The sequence below is a fragment of the Typopeltis vanoorti genome, chromosome 18 (genome assembly GCF_054136105.1).
Source record: "Typopeltis vanoorti isolate ZY-2024b chromosome 18, IOZ_Tvanoo_1.0, whole genome shotgun sequence".
NCBI lineage: Eukaryota > Metazoa > Arthropoda > Arachnida > Uropygi > Thelyphonidae > Typopeltis > Typopeltis vanoorti.
In genome coordinates, this window is record NC_143566.1 from 39,457,379 (window position 1) to 39,475,006 (window position 17,628).

Here is a 17,628-nt window from a genome sequence, read left to right on the forward strand (position 1 = left end):
ATGAGTCTTCGGACTACTTGGAGGTGTCACAAATAATAATAATATGCAGCACGATGCATAAACCACGTGACCGCAGTGATTTCCGTGATGTAACAATATGCTGTCTACCGGTAAATATCCACGTTATCTTACTGATGATTAAATTGATGAATTGTTATCAACAAATGAGTCCAGAGAAGAATTGTCCGCGTTAAGTGAATTGTGTACTTCAGATGAAGATCCAGGTGATTCTACATAAATTAATGTGTATAATTTGCATAATCAAGTAGACACCCCTTGATTATGTAAATCTTATAAAACACTATTATTGCCATTTTTGTGAGTGAAAAACTGTATATCAAAAATGTATGATGCAGTCCGGACTTCTTACTTCAGTAAGAATTTTAATTGATTTTATTTATAAATTTTTGCAAAATTAATTCAGCACATGGGACAATGTCAGTAGAATATAAAGTCAGCAGTTAAAAAAAAAGAAAAAAAAGATTATTCAATACCATATGAAATCAGTTCTATTCTATACATCAGAAACATGGACATAACAGAAGCAATTAGGAAAAAACCACAAAGCTTTGCAAATAAATTTTAAGAAGAATTTTACAAATAAAAATAAAATAAAACTAATAAAGAATCATGGCAAAAAAACTAAACAAAACCAATCTTCTTCTTCTTCTGCAGCTTCTCCCACTTAAGTGGGGTCACTGTTGATGATGAGTCTCCTCCACATCCTCCTGTCTTGGGCTGTCACCACATCCAAGTTCTTCATCCTCAAGTCCTCGTCTACCAGCTCCCTCCATCTCTTCTTTGGCCGCCCACGCTTCCGCCTTCCTTGCACATCCATCTGCATGACCCTTCTTCCCACATATTCGTCCTCCCTCCTCATCACATGACCAAACCATCTCAACCTTGCCTCCTGTATCTTCGCTCCTAAGTTTATAACTTTCACTGTTCCCCTCACACCGTCATTTCTCAGACGATCCTTTCTGGTCACACCGCACATCCACCTAAGCATTCTCATTTCTGCTACTTCCATCCTGCTGATGTTATTTTTCCTCAGGGCCACAGTTTCTATAGCATACGTCATAGCTGGCTTCACTACTGTCCTATAGATTTTGCCTTTCAGATTGATCGGCACCCTCTTATCGCATAACACTCCAGCCATCTCTCTCCAGTTCCTCCAACCCGCTTGTATCCTGCATCCCACTTCCTTCTCAGCTCCTCCATCTTCTTCCACTGTTGAACCTAAGTATCTAAAGTCCCTCACCTTCCTGATGACATTTCCTTCCAGCTCCAGATCTGTCTCCTGGGTGCCGCCCACTGTACAACACATATACTCCGTCTTACTTCTGCTCAGTCTCATACCTCTCTCTTCCAGTACTTTTCTGCATCTTTCCAGTTTAGTTCCCGCTTCTTCTCTTGCATCTGCACACAGCAAGATGTCATCTGCATACAACGTTGTCCAAGGCACATCTTCTCTCATCTCCTCCGTCACCACCTCCATCACAATGTTAAACAGAAACAGACTTAATGCTGACCCTTGATGCAAGCCAACTGTTACTTGAAAACTTTCTGTCTGTCCCAGACAGGTCCAAACACTTGTCTTCACATTTCTGTACATCTCCCGCACCAACCTGACATATTTCTCCAGAATCATCTTCTCCCTCAGACACCTCCAGACTTCTTGCCTTGGCACTCTATCGTATGCTTTCTCCAGATCAATAAATGCCAGATGTAGCTCCCGTTATTTCTCTCGAAACGTTTCCATCATCTGCCGTAACCCAAAGATAGCATCTGTTGTTGATCTACCAGGCATGAAGCCAAATTTTTCCTTTGCAATCTCCACCCCCTTCCTCAATCTTCCATCAAGAACCCTTTCTAGGATTTTCATTGTGTGGGACATCAACTTTATTCCTCTTTAATTTTTGCAGTCTTGTGCATCCCCTTTACCCTTGTAGATGGGGATAAGAGTAATCTCCCTCCATTCCTCGGGTATATTTTCCTGTTGGCAAACTTTCTCGAACAGGTCCCACAGCAGGTCAATTCCCTCTTCCTCCAGTGAAATCCTGTCGGGGCCCACCAAATTTCCATTCCTCATCCTCTTCATGGCCTCTGTCACTTCCACTCTACTGATGTTCTGCACCATCCCCTCAGAAGGCTGCCCATCTCTTCCTTGCACAAAGAAAGAGGAAGAGAGATAGACCAAAGATGAGCTGGTGAAGAGGAATAGAAGCTAAGGAGGACTGGAAAGAAGAGCTTGGCAGAAAATAGTCAGATGGAGATCCGTGGTTGAGGCTCTATGCTCCCTACGTAGCGAAGAGGAATAAGTAAGTATTACACAATGTAACCAAACAGAAAAGCATATAAATTCATTCATGATGAGTAGCCTATTATGACAGTACGACATGATTATGTTTCCAATATTGCTTATTTCCATGTTTTTACTTCTCAGGACTCCAATATTGCTATAACATTTTTGTCTTCTAAAGTATGAATACTTCTGACTGAATCAATCAACCTTGCATCAAAGATCAGTTTTGCTAACCTTTTTTCTCCCATTCAGTATAAATGACCACACCACCTTAGATTAGCTAAGTTCTTTCCTAACGATTTTATTTTTAATATGATTCTGCCTGTGATGACATCTGTTCACTCTGCTAATTTGTCTCAGAATTCTCACATCTGTGATCTCAAATCTATGATCAAGTGTTTTATATCTAACTCAACTCTAAGATCCATAACTTAAAACTAGTTTGAACACTTTTGTATACTGCTAGTTTAGTGTTTTGGCTAATTTCTCTCTTATTTCATATAAATTTATTCAACTGGCTCCCCACCATAATGGCTTTGCATATTTTGTTGTCTATTTTAATGTTTAATTTGCATCTTCACTAAAAGCTGTGCCTAAACAGCTAAAATATTTTACTTGTTCTATAGGTTCTTCACTGAGAATGCCTGAAGTTTTCTACATTCCAGCCTAATTTCAAGGTTTTGGTGTTCTTATTGCTGATTTTCATGCAAAATTTGTTACAGCTGTTATTCAATTTAGTTAAAGAATACTGGAGACTTTCACTGGAGGTGTTTAGAACAACATCACACGCATAAAGAAAAGAGCTAAATTTGATATATCACTAATTCCAAACACCACTTTTTTCATAATGCAATCCATAGATAATGAATAAGAGTGGAGATAGTTTGCACCTTTGTCTTAAACCTGAGTTTACATCAAACTACCTTCCTGAGACTAATTAAGGGAGTGAACAGATGGCATCACATGCAGAATCATGTTAAAAATGAAATCATTAGGAAGAAATTTGATGATATTAACATTCAATAATTTGTTAGAAAGGCTAACCTAAGGTGGTATGGTTAATTCTAACTGCTGACTTACAAGTTAAATATATACTATGCACTGTTATGTGTAATGTTCCATTTAGCCCATTAAATTGTAGTGTTTTGAAAAGCTTATCTCTGACACCTTGAAACATGCCTTTTACAGAACTATGAAACTTAATTACAGATCCTTGTTCTATTGCCATGATTTCTCATCTATATGTAAAACAGTAAAAAGCTGATCTTGATATCCTATATGTGGTATGAACTTAGCTTGTTCTTCCTCAAGTTTTAATTCAACAATTTTTCTCAGCCTCTTTTCAAGAATGCTTTGCATAAATGTTACCCGAAACATTTCCTCAGAGAGCTTTATGCCAATCATTGGGAATTCAACCTTCTGACCAGGTCCTCTGAATTGTGCAAAGAAATATCGCTTGCTCAGCGAATTTCCTCTCATAATCTGATTTTGCCTTCCTTACCATGCAAGTCACCCTTCTTGTTTGTGCTCTGTATACTGCTCATGATGTAGTCTAATACTGTCTTTCTTAAATAACCATTAAATTGTAGATTTATAGATTAGTAAATTTATGAAATAATCATTAATGGTTATTTCATAAAATAACCATTAAATTGACTATTTTAGATATAGTAATGACATCCATCTCCAGCAATCTCTAATGCCATGGCACTGCACCAATACACCTCCTGAGTTTCTTGTAACCACCAACTGTATAAATGAAAATTCCTCATGCTTAGCCACTTTCCAGGATAAGCTGCGTGATCAGTGTCTCCAATTGGAGATAAAATGATTACAATGGTCAACTTCTTTGATGTTATACCCATATCCAGTACTCTCTGACACACAGGTTCCTTCCATCACATACTAGAAATGGAAGTTGGTAGTATGTGATGGTTTTGCTCCTCATTCTACAATCTTCTGAAGGCCACTTATACTCAAACACGAATACACAAACAAGTGCATTGTTTGACTCGCCTATTATTACTGTCAAACAGGGTTATCAAATGTCTGCTAAAAAGTAATTTAGGAGAATATAAAATAACCAAGGATTTGATAAATCAGTTGTTTGTTCAAGATGTATTAGAAAACACAATAAGAAAGAGGGATATTTACACAAGACCACTTTTCACAAACAGAAAAATTAAGACATTTATTTCAGTTTGTCCCATAAATTCCATACAGGTCTTGCCAGTATGGAATTTCTTCTGTCTCAAAAATAACTGAACAAGACCTTCATAAAAATCATCTTTAACAGAGAAAAACTGTAAAAGGAAATCTGCAATATTTTTGTATACAATACAAACTGAAATAAATGTCTTAATTTTTCTGTTTGTGGAAAGTGGTCTTGTGTAAATATTCCTCTTTCTTATTGTGTTTTCTAATACATCTTGAACAAACAACTTTTTCCCTGATCCCTTCCTGTATTTATATGTCACATAAATACAGGAAGAGAGATTGTTATGTATTTCAATATTATTTTCAATAACACATAGTGAACTCACTTCCTCTATCAAGGCACATTCCACTAAGTCCTGATGTGTGTGTTGTGTATATTTTAGTCATTCTATATTGAAGATGCTGATAAACTTGCCCGAAGTTTACTTGAAGTTAAAATAAGTCTAAAGAAAGTCTTCAAGATTTTGGTTTTTCTAAACAAGAATAAACATTCACCACTGTGTCACAATAACTTGAAACTGCAAAATCAATGTTTAAAGCATCTAACATTTAATCTTAATGTTAAAATTATACACATCTTATTATAAATACAGTAGTATAAGCTTCCTTAGGATAAGATTAAAATGTTAGAAAATTGTCTTACACATTCATTTCAGCTAACAATGCTGCACCATCAGGGGGTCCACAGCGAACAAGGAAGCAAAGAGTAGGATCTTGTCGCATTACGTTGTATCGTTCATAACCTAAAATGAAAAGTTTTAACAGTAGAATTTTTTAATATTCTATAATTCAATAAATGGGAAAGTAAATTGAGAAATATGGATTATAGCTCAATTAGTTGTATGACATATACTTATTCTAATAATATTATCAGAAGGAAACTTGTATCAATATAATACTCAGGCAGGCTGAGTATTATATTGATGCAAGTTTAAAGCATTAGCATTAAGTAATGGGAGTGAACTCATTTGGTTTTGATGATACCCTCTGGTTGAAACGAACTGGGTACGAATCTGTCTAGGATGCAAAGTACTTTTATCAGAGCTTTTTAGCTGAAGGTGAGTTAGCTACTCTCATATGGGATGGTAGGTTTTTCATCCTGTGAAACAGGCAAACCAACAGTTAGAACACATGCAATTAACAGACATAATACACTGGCCTCAGAGCCTGATTGCGTCTGCCTTAAATCCAAATCAGTAATGAGAATGAATGGGGTCGGAGCTGAATTTCAACGGTCATAACAAATCATCACTGAGTTAACTATAAAGGAGAACACTTGTAGAATTAAGGGAGTTTTCCTCAGGATGATTTTATTTGCTTCCTTCCTTCCAGTTACAAACACCAATGAATATGAACTAACTTCCTCTCCAGAAGCCGAAGATTCCGGAGAGAAAGTTATCTTTAGAATAGTAAAAGAGTCGTTTTCGTGGATCTAAGAAAACATTAAATGTATTAAAGTACTTTTCACCTATAATTCTAAAAGCAGTTAGCATGACTTCTGTCATGGCCTACTGGTTGGAGAGGAAATATGTTCAACACTTGACCACCAGGACAGCAAACTTGAAAGCATAAGATGCACATCTGACTTTTCATTCTTTATATCTGGATTTTTCATATCTCAAGGTCAAATTTCTGGAAATCTATTTTTTTTTATTATTATTATTACTAAAGAACACACAAAACTGGCTCATAATCAATGAAAAACAGATGGAAGCATCATTTACTGGGTGATACTCCAGTAGCATTGTTCATGCATATCCAAGTTAACCAGCAGGAGTGAACTCAAACATTATAATTTTGCAGATAAGAACATGAAGCTTTATGTGCAAAGGTGGAGGGTAATGTTTTAAGAGTATTTTAACAGTACTAACCATGTTTATAAACTCCAATGAGAAGGGATTTATCAGCTTCTTCATCCCACCATGCAGAAGGTGGTTCACCATCGGCATTTGGTGATGGCAAAGGAATTACACTAAAAACAAAAGATAAAAAAAAATTATTAAATTTATTTTTTAATACCCTAATAATATTTTAATATCAGATAAAACATCAAAAATATTTGAAAAACAACAAAGTAGAACAATGTTAAATGTATTTTGTTACCATCATTATTGTTCAGATTGGGATGGTTAAAATCTCCTAGGCTTCCTTAAATTTGCGTTCATACTATGTTTTGGTGTGATGTAAACAACTAGTGCTTTTCCAGTCTATTCTATGTAAAGTGTTCAGGGCATAATCAGAAAAGCCAATTTCACCATAGTTATTATACATAATGTGCCATTTATGTTCCTTTTGTCTGACAGGAATTGTACGTCCTGTTTCTCCTATATATGGTATGTTACAGGTGCAATGAATACGGTATACTCCAGGGTGGGCCATCAGGGAGAGTGGGTCTTTGGATGAGTTGAGTAAGCTTTTTAATTTTGCAGGGGGTTTCAAGGTGGTTTTGAGGTTGTATTTTTGTAATACTCTGTTTATTTTGTCTGATGTCGCTTTAATGTAGGGAATGATTATAGTTTTGTTGTAGTCTGGTTTGTCTTTGTTTTTTATTTAGGTCTTGTAGAGAATTTTGTTAATAGTGTTTTAGCTATACCCATTTTTTCTGGAAAGTATTGCTGATCACTTTAAATTCGTCTTTCAGTGCCTGTTCACTGGAGCACATTTTCAGAGCCTTGTTTTTTAGAGCATTGATGACACCTAGTTTTTGTGTTGGGTGATGGTAGTGTTGGATTCTAAATGAAGAGAAATGAAAATTGTTAATACTTCTTTCAGAATCCAACATAATCCTCCATGTCACAAGACTTGTAAATATTATTTATTGTTTGTCTCTTGTTTATAGTGTGTTATTCATATAATTGCCTTGAATTTTGTTTATTATTATTTAATAATATAATCTTAAGTAATGTAATAGTAATAAAAAGGCTCTGTATAAAAATATTATTCTTTTAATTTACTTTATTTAATATAATAATATAAGAAGCTGTGCATGTATGTTATGGAATTTGTGTTTATTATGATTGAATGTGATTTATATGAACTATGGATTATTTCTTTATTTGTATTTCTGAAAGAGAAAGTAATTTTATGTAATTCTTCCGATTGGATTTGATTGGCTGTTGTCAAGGAAACAGAGTTAATTTTAGATAGCGCGTGCGTGGAGTGTGAGCTACGGTATTCGAAGGGAGAAGAAGTTGACATAAGCTGAACTAGCTAGAACCAGATTTTGGCGGGAAGAATGAAGGTATTTTATTGGAAAACAAAAGTAAACAGGGGAGAAGCATTCAGGACAGCAAGGAATAAAGTAACGGGTGGCAGCAAAGGGATTTGGATATAGCTGTAAATAGATTAGAAAGGAACCGGGAAATTAATAGGCAATTAGGAATATTTATACGGAATTCTAAAATTACAACGAATTCCAATTGTTTTGAGGAAGAATGGTGTAAGGCTGAATTTAATGCATAGAAGAAAACAAGGAATAAGTAGATTACCTAAAACGAGTGCATCAAGACTTGTGAAGCTCTATGTTTAATATTTCAGTTATATAATGAAGATTCCCTTTGAATAGTGTTACTTCAAAGTGATAGTTAACTTCAGTTTTAAGTATGCCTATAGTGAATCCAATGTGCTAAGGATGTAACCCAGTAAGAGAAGTCCATTTTTTATATTTCAGTGTGAAGAAATAAGAGTCAGCTCCGGCTGATATACCTTAACATTAACTGTGGCATTCTACTAAAATTAGCCGAAGTATGGAGCTTGAAAGTGTTTCCCCCTTGAAGTGATAACTGCCTCATAATTGAATTAAGTGTTTGTTGACTAAGATAGAATTAGAGAGTTCTACTATAAGAGTATTTACTGTAAGATTCTGTAACATTGAACTGTGTGAACCATTTTAATTATTCGGAAGAATGTAGAATTGACAGCTGGATGTCTGATGCCTAATGTTTTATGTTTGTTATGAGTATTTGAACTAAGTGATTTGCAATATCTTGTTTTCAAAGTTATACTTAATGTACATGTTATGTAACCCTGCATTAAATGTTTTGTTTTATTGATTCCAATTTGGTGTTTGCCTCTCTTTCATTGCACCACTCAAAGTTTATCGGACCTTGCAGAAGCCATAAATAATAATTTTAAACTCGGCCTGTAGAAAAGTGAGATTGCCAAAGTTAGTTGATGATTGATTCCATTATATTATATAGACAAATCTGAATATAGGGTGGTGCAGGATAATATAAATTTCTCTATATTTGCATTAGTAATCAACTAACAATTAATTAAGATAATAAAAAAAGATTTTAAATTAAGGGGATATTAAATCCCACATTGTTTTAAAACCGAATAAGAAACTCAAAGATTGGAATCAGAGAGTTTCATGCCGAATATACTAAACTATAAAAGTATCAGCGATTACTAGCATGAGCTAATATAAGTAGTCCTACTACATAATACAATACCGGGCAACTCGCAGCAAAGGTGGTAAAGTTCTGATCGCTATTCTTGGTATTTTCCATAATGTAAAAACACATTCCCTAGGAAATGTATGCTGTTATTACATTATGGCAGGGAGGTGACTACCCAGACCGGTTTCAGCCGTTTTTGAGGCTTCATCAGTGAGTAGCTAGACCAAATTAATACCAAAGAGTGTAGCGAAAAGAAATTATATACTCTGCTATACAAGTTGTCAAACAGGTGCACCCATTAAGTTACTTAAATATAAAGAGCCAATAGGTTCATTTCAGCGATATAAACATTATTTAAATTAAGGGGATATTAAATCCCATATTGTTTTAAAACCGAATAAGAAACTCATCATCATCATCAAATTCCTGCCATGTACCCTCAAGGGGTGTACAGGATATGACAGTACTACATGAAAAAATTACATCATTACTAATTTCCTATCTACAATTTTCCTCCAAATCAGTCTGTTACTTGTCAAGACTCCAACATTATCAGATCTTATATTTCTATCGTCTAAGGCACTTTGTACCGTATCAATCCACCTATATCTTGGTCTTCCGCTGGGTCGTTTTCCTGCCAACCTGGCAGAGAACACTTGTTTTGCTAATCTTTCCTCTCCCATTCTATTTAAGTGACCATACCATCTGAGATTAGCTCTGCTAACGCATTCCTGGATGCTGACAATGCCAAGTTCTTTCCTAATATCCTCATTTTTAATATGATATTGCCATTGATGCCATCTGTTCACGCCTCTAATCTTTCTCAGGACTCTCATATCTGCGGTTTCTAGTCTTTGGTCAAGTGTTTTACTTCTGACCCAGCTCTCAGATCCATAAGTTAAAATTGGTTTGAACACAGTCTTGTATACAGCTGATTTAGTGTTCCGACTAATTTCTTTCTTATTCCATATGAATTTATTCAATTGACTTCCCACGATACCAGCTTTGCTGATTCTGTTGTCTATTTCTATATTTAGTTTACCATCTTCAGTAAAAATTGTGCCTAAGTAGCTGAAATGTTTTACTTGTTCCACAGGTTCTCCATTCACAACACAGTTGACATTTTCAATGATTCTGCCTATTTTCATTGTCTTTGTCTTTTTATTGCTGACCTTCATACCATATCTATTACAACAGCTATTCAATTTAGTCAGAGAATCTTGCAGACTTGTAGCGGATTTATTTAGAAGTATAACATCATCCGCACAAAGCAAAGAGCTGACATTAACATCTCCAATTTTGATATCAGGTTTAATACCACATTCCTTCATAATGTGATCCATATAGATAATGAATAACAGAGGGGATAATGTACATCCTTGTCTCACACCAGATTTAACATTAAACCATCTTCCTGTACTTCCTTCAATTCTAACTGCTGACTCACAACTCAAATAAAGACTAAGTATTGCTTGATATAATGCCCCATTGACACCATATAACTGCAGCGTATTGAATAGCTTCTCTCTTGGCACCTTGTCATATGCCTTTTCCAAATCGACAAAACTTAAATACAGATCTTTGTTATATTCCCATGCTTTCTCGACTATTTGTCGTAAAGTGAAGATCTGATCCTGACAGCCTCTATTTGGCCTGAATCCAGCTTGTTCTTCACCAAGCTTTTCTTCCACAATTCTTCTCAACCGTTTCTCAAGTATACTTGCATAGATCTTGCCAGGAACACTCAGTAGGGAAATACCTCTGTAATTCTCACATTCAGTTTTATTTCCCTTTTTATATATGGGTACTATGAGAGCTCTACTCCAATCATCGGGAATTCGTCCCTCTGTCCAGGCTTTCTGAACTATGCAGTGCAGCCACTGTAAGACTCTTATACCACCATACTTCAGCATTTCTGGTCGAATATCATCTACTCCTGCTGCCTTTCCACATTTCAAGCCTTTGATGGCTTTTTCTACTTCAAGTATGGATATGTATTCCTGACTGCATGCCTGGTCAGTGTTTTTTATCACTGTGCTGTCATCACTGCTTGTTTCATTTAGCAGTTTTTCAAAGTAATTACTCCATACTTCAAGGATATCTTTTTCTCCTGTTTTCATTTCACCTTTATCATCTCTAATTCCTTTTACAGCACTCTTTCCTCCATTTCTAAGCTTCTTCAACAACCTCCAGAATATTTTGCCACCTTCTTGATATTTATTTTCTATATTCTTGCCAAAGTCCTCCCATGACTTTTGTTTAGCTAGTTTTACACACTGTTTAGCTTTCTTACATTTGTCTCTGTATTCTGTAAGAGTAAAAGCTGACTTATTTGACAGGAACTTTTGATATGCTTTCTTCTTTTCCTTCACTGCCTCTTTATCTTCCTGTGTCCACCAGGGAGTTCTGATTTTTTTATCTTTGCACACAACCTCACCACATGCCTCTCTGGCAGAATCAATCAATGTTTCCTTCAGAGTTTGCCACTGAATCTCCAAGGTTTGATTCCTGTTCTCAAACTCTTTCATTTTCTTTTCAATATTTCTGTATTTTAGTCTACAGTTTAAATCTGAGAGCTGCTCAACTTTTATTCGCTTTAAAACTTTCTTACATGTTATTCTTTTCAATATGAAATTCAATTTTATCCTGCTCAAGACTAAATAATGATCACTTCCAATTTCAAATCCTCTGTACACTCTGGTGTCCTGCACCAGGGAGAAAACATCACTATCAACAATAACATAGTCAATGAGACTTTTCTTATTCCTAGCCTCTTCTCTCCATGTGAATTTGTGCATATTTTTATGTTGGAACATGGTGTTAGTAATAACCAGTCCATGTCCTGAGCAGAAATCCAACAGATATTTGCCATTATTATTAGCTTTGCTCTTTTCTCCAAATTTTCCCAAAATATTTTTGTATGTCTCACAATCATTTCCTACTCTACTATTTAGATCCCCAACAAGGACCAACTTTTCCTTTTTCATTGTGTCAGTTGCTTTTTCTAAAGCCTCAAAAAATTCTCCCACTTCTACCTTAGTAGAACCTTCTGTGGGACCATAGGCACAAATAAGTCTCATTGTCCAGTTCCCCATTCTCATATTTGCCCACATTACTCTACTTGAGACTGACTGCCATTCAAGAAGATTAGCCTCGTATTTTGTGTTGAATACTATGGCTACTCCTTCTTTTCCTTGATTGTTATTGCCTGAATATAACATTTTGTATTTATTGCTCAGAAAGATCTCACCAGTTTTGGTCTTTTTTGTTTCAGTCACCCCTATTATGTCGATCTGGTACTTATCTAATTCCTCAGCTAGCTCCATTTCTTTTTCATTCAGGCTTCTTACGTTGATAGTACCGATCTTTAACTCTGGTGATGTTGAGTTGGGGTTTGTTTTCAGATTTGTTCCAGTAGCTGACTTTTCGCTGTTCGCCCTGGTTCCCTGGCGAAAACAACGGGGGCCTTGTTTAACCGGGCGACGCCCCAGCCGGCATGAAATTTTGTCATGTTGTGCCATCATTTTTTATTTTGGTTTAACCAATAAGAATACAATTTGGTCGGCTAAATCCCAAATTGCCAGCCCATCCTCGTTCGTTCAGTATCAAAGTAGATACCCAACAGGGTGCACCACGAGAAGGTGAGGATTGGACATTAGGTCAGAAGCCCTGGTCGGTTCTCCGCATTCCTTTAAAGGCTATGTGGAGGTCTCCTCTCAGTTATACAGCTTTGACCCTTAAGCACCCCAATAAGAAACTCAAAGATTGGAATCAGAGAGTTTCATGCCGAATATAGTAAACTATAAAAATATCGGCAATTACTGGTGTGAGCTGATACAAGTAGTGTTAGTAGATAGTACAATACCGGGCAACTCGCAGCAAAGGTGGTAAAGTTCTTCTTGGTATTTTCCATAATGTAAAAACACATTTCCTAGGAATGTGTTTTTATATTTTTACATTTTGCTACACCCTTTGGTATTAATTTGGTCTAGCTACTCACTGATGAAGCCTTAAAAAAGGCTGAAACCGGTCTTGGTAGTGACCTCCCTGCCATAACGTAATAACAGCATACATTTCCTAGGAAATGTGTTTTTACATTATGGAAAATACCAAGAATAGAGATCAGAACTTTACCACCTTTGCTGCGAGTTGCCGGTATTGTATTACGTACTAGGACTAATATCGGGGATTACTAGCTCAAGCTAGTAATCGCCGATATTTTTATAGTTTACTATATTCGGCATGAAACTCTCTGATTCCAATCTTTGAGTTTCTTATTCGGTTTTAAAACAATGTGGGATTTAATATCTCCTTAATTTAAATAATGTTTATATCGCTGAAATCAAGCCTATTGGCTCTTTATATTTAAGTAACTTAATGGGTGCACCTGTTTGACAACTCATATAGCAGAGTATATAAGTTCTTTTCGCTACACCCTTTGATATTAATTTGGTCTAGTTACTCACTGATGAAGCCTCAAAAAAGGCTGAAACCGGTCTGGGTAGTGACCTCCCTGCCATAATGTAATAACAGCATACGTTTCCTAGGAAATGTGTTTTTACATTATGGAAGATACCAAGAATAGCAATCAGAACTTTACCACCTTTGCTGCGAGTTGCCCGGTATTGTACTACGTACTAGGACTAATATTGGCGATTACTAGCTCACGCTAGTAATCGCCGATATTTTTACAGTTCCTATATTCGGCATGAAACTCTCCAATTCCAATCTTCGAGATTCTTATTTGGTTTTAAAACAATGTGGGATTTAATATCCCCTTAATTTAAATAATGTTTATATCGCCGAAATGAAGCCTATTTGCTCTTTATATTTAAGTAAAAAAACATATAATTTAAATAAGAACTACATTCTAACAAGATGGCGGATTCAGAGCCAGGATGTACGATTTAACAGTAGGATTTTATGTGTATATATTGGCCAGTATGTGTCGGTTTCCAGTAAACAGTGAAGGAAAGATTACCAGAAGGAAGATGTGTGACAAGTGTATCTAGAAACGGAAGTGTGTTCTGTTTTTCAATCTCAATTGTGAACTGTATGCGTTTGTGTTGTCTGTTTAGGTGGCTAAGGAATGTGTCTAGATACATTTGTCACACATCTTCCTTCTGGCAATCTTTCCTTCACGGTTTACAGAAAACCGACACATACCAGCCAATATATACACAAACTCCTACCACCACCCAACACAAAAACTAGGTGTCATCAGTACTCTAAAAAAACAGGGCTCTGAAAATTTGCTCCAGTGAACAGGCACTGAAAGACGAATTTAAAGTGATCAGCAACACTTTCTCAAAAAATGGGTACAGCCAAAACACTATTAACAAAATTCTCTACAAGACCTCAATAAAAAACAAAGACAAACCAGACTACAACAAAACTTATAGTAGTAGTACAGATTTTTATATTTATGTATATACATAAATATTTATATAAATAAATATGTATTTTTCTAGTACAAAGTACTACAAAAATACAATCTCAAAGCAACCTTTAAACCCCCTGCAAAAATAAAAAGCTTACTAAACTCATCCAAAGACCAATTCCCCCTGCTGGCCCACCCTGGAGTATACCATATTCATTGCACCTGTAACATACCATATATAGGAGAAACAGGGTGCACAATTCCTATCAGACAAAAAGAACATAAACGACACATTAAATATAATAATTATGGTGAAGCTGGCCTTTCTGATCATGCCTTGAATACCTTACATAGAACCGACTGGAAAAGCACTAGTTGTCTACATCACACCAAAACATGGTGTGAATGCAAATTTAAGGAAGCATGTGAGATAATTTTCAACCACTCCAATCTGAACAATAATGAAGGTCTAAAAATCCCATACATATGGAAGGCATATATTCGACCCACGGAACCTTCCTCTCTAAGAACAACTATAAACAGGACTGTAGTAAATCCAGCATCCTAAATCAAAAATAGCAATTGTAATACTAAAAATAGGACATCATTGTTACTGAAAGAAAACTATCTAGAAGAAAAAATGTTTATTCATGTTATCTTAAATTAAATCTAGCTTGATGTAATTTATAAATATATATATATATATATTTTTTCACTAGAGGTCATGCCAGTAGTTATAACTTCTTAACATGTGATCAAATCATTATTTCTCTAGCTTACGGTTTGTAATGTAACTCAGCTTGTCTTGTATATTTGTATATGCTACAGATAATGATCTTGATATGAAGATCGAAATGTCAGGATAATAAAAAGAGTTAGTTATAACACTGTTGTAAAATCCATAATTTTGAAAATGAATGCTGATCACCGTGTAATACTAAAAGAAAGGACACTTCCTTTCTTTCTGCTTGGATAGAACAGATTATGCAGGATGACTACTAACTAGAAAGAAGCATGTTGGCTGGAAAATTGTCTCCAAATAATGATTCAACTTTGATGTAATAGATATTTTACTGAGTGACAATCTTATAATATTCTTTAAAACTGTGCTTTAGAGATCAAAAAAGGAAAACTTTTTCAGCTACTTCAAAATAAGGAGAGTGGTGTTTTTGCTTTACAAATTCCGGTATAAATATCACATAATTTTAAGATAAAACTTTATTAGTTATAACTTCTCTACCAGTTTTGCATACCTTTCTCTGCACTTCAGGAGAGTTTGATAGATATCAGTTTAACAAAAGACATTTATTCTACCAAAGCTGGAAAAGGATCAATGGGTGAAGCTGAAGGTTGATAATGGATGAATGTATCTATTAGTTGGAACTGTCATGTTTCAAACGTATGTGCATCATATCCAATTTGCTGTATAATTAGGAGGAGACCTCCACATAGCTTTTAAAGAAAGCAGAGAACCGAGTCGAGCTTCTGACCTCATGTTAAATTCTCACCTTCTCATGGTACACCCTGTTAGGTAGGCACCTGGATACCGAACAAAATAGGATGGGCTGACAATTTAGGATTTAACTGACTATTGTAGTCTTATAAGGCATAAGCCAGAATGTAAAATTATGGTAGAACATGGCAGAAATTCATGCTGGCTGGTACATCACCCAGTTAAACAATGCCCCAGCTAGCATGAATTTTTTTTTTTTTATAACAGAACCATGGCAAACAGCAAAAAGTTGGCTACTGAAACAAATCTCAGCTCAACATCAACAGAATTCAAGATAGGCTTGACCGCACTAACATTAGAAGCATTAATGGAAAAAAAAATGGAACTAGCAGAAGAACTGGATTAGTAGCAGACTGACATAATAGGCATGACTGAAACAAAGAAGACAAAAACAGTTTAAATTATTTAAATTCGATTTTAAATAGTGATCACTGATTTATGTCCTGAACCAGTGGGAAAACATCGCTATCAACTATAACATAGTCAGTGGGACTTCTCTTGTTCCTTGCATCTTCTCTCCATGTGAATTTTTGCACATTTTTATGTATAAACAAGGTGATAGTAATATCAAATCTGTGTTCTGAACAGAAATCCAGCAGACATTAACCATTATTATTAGCTTTGAGCTTTTCTCCAAATTTTTTCAAAACATTTCTATGTCTGGTAATCATTTCCTACTCTATTGTTTGCATCTCCTACAAGAACCAACTTTTCCTTTTTCATTGAGCCAGCTGCCTTCTCTGATGGCTAAAAAATTCCTCCATTTCTTCCTTGGTAGAGTCTTCTTTGGGACTATAAGCACAAATAAGTCTCATTGTTCAGTTCTCCATTCTGATATTTTCCCACATCACTCTATTTTATTGCATGCTATTCAGAAAGATTATCCTCATATTTAATGTTTAATACTATGGTTACTCCCCTCTTTTCCCTGATTGTTATTGCCTGAATATAACATTTTGTATTTGTCACTTAGTAAGATCTAACCTGTTTTTGTCTTAGAAATACAATTTTATTAATACAGACCAGTATTTTACAATAAAAACATTTATTCAAACCTACCAGTTTCGCCAGCAAACTGTCTGGCTTTTTCAAGGCATTACAGAGATATGAAAGTTAGTAAATGCAAATTAAAAGGAACATAAAAAACGTTGTAAACCAAACTAGTATCTATGGTTACACGTTTCGCGTGACAGAGATGACTTATTGTTCTTATTCATTATCATGCATGCGTGTTTGTTGTAGACTTTTAATGTGATTACTGGCTAGCTGTAGTTCAGATTGATTGAGAGAGAGGATCAAGTTTTTCCACGAACTGTTTAGAATTACACCCTGATTTCTGTTGAGGTTTCCGCCGGTTATTAGTACTATTGTGGCTTCCTTAAATACACGATGCCTGTAGTCGTCATCGAGAAATGGCATGGAGCTGTTTTGCCAATCTATCGTGTGGTTAGACGTGCAGAAATGATGTGCTAAGCCGGAAGAGATGCTTCTGTTGTGGTTTACATCACCAACATGTTCTTTTTTGTCTAATTTCTAAACTTCGTGAAGTTTGTCCAATGTAAGCAAGACCACAGGAGCAGGGAATGTAATATACTCCTGGATATTTGTAGAACGGAACTTTATCTTTTGGAGATCCTAAAACTTGTCTGATGTTGGTGGTTGGTTTGAAGACCACTCTGATGTTGTGGGCTCTTAGTATTCATGCTCTTTGATAAGAAATTGACTTCATGAAAGGTATCACTACAGTAGAAATGTGCTGACAGTGGGATTCTTCTTGTCTGGGGTTGTCATTGTATAGATATTTTTTGATGAT

General features: G+C 35.6%; 1 protein-coding gene across 1 annotated transcript in view; it reads right to left on the reverse strand.

Moving 5' to 3' along the window:
* The window catches only part of kis (chromodomain helicase DNA binding protein kismet), a 945,984-nt gene that overhangs the window by 425,104 nt on the left and 503,252 nt on the right, over positions 1–17,628 (reverse strand). The window contains exons 30-31 of the mRNA XM_090408660.1: positions 6,394–6,494; positions 5,166–5,265 (exon numbers count right to left, since the gene is read on the reverse strand). Coding sequence (XP_090264786.1) covers positions 5,166–5,265; positions 6,394–6,494 — 201 coding nt within the window. The remainder of the gene's footprint in view (positions 1–5,165; positions 5,266–6,393; positions 6,495–17,628) is intronic.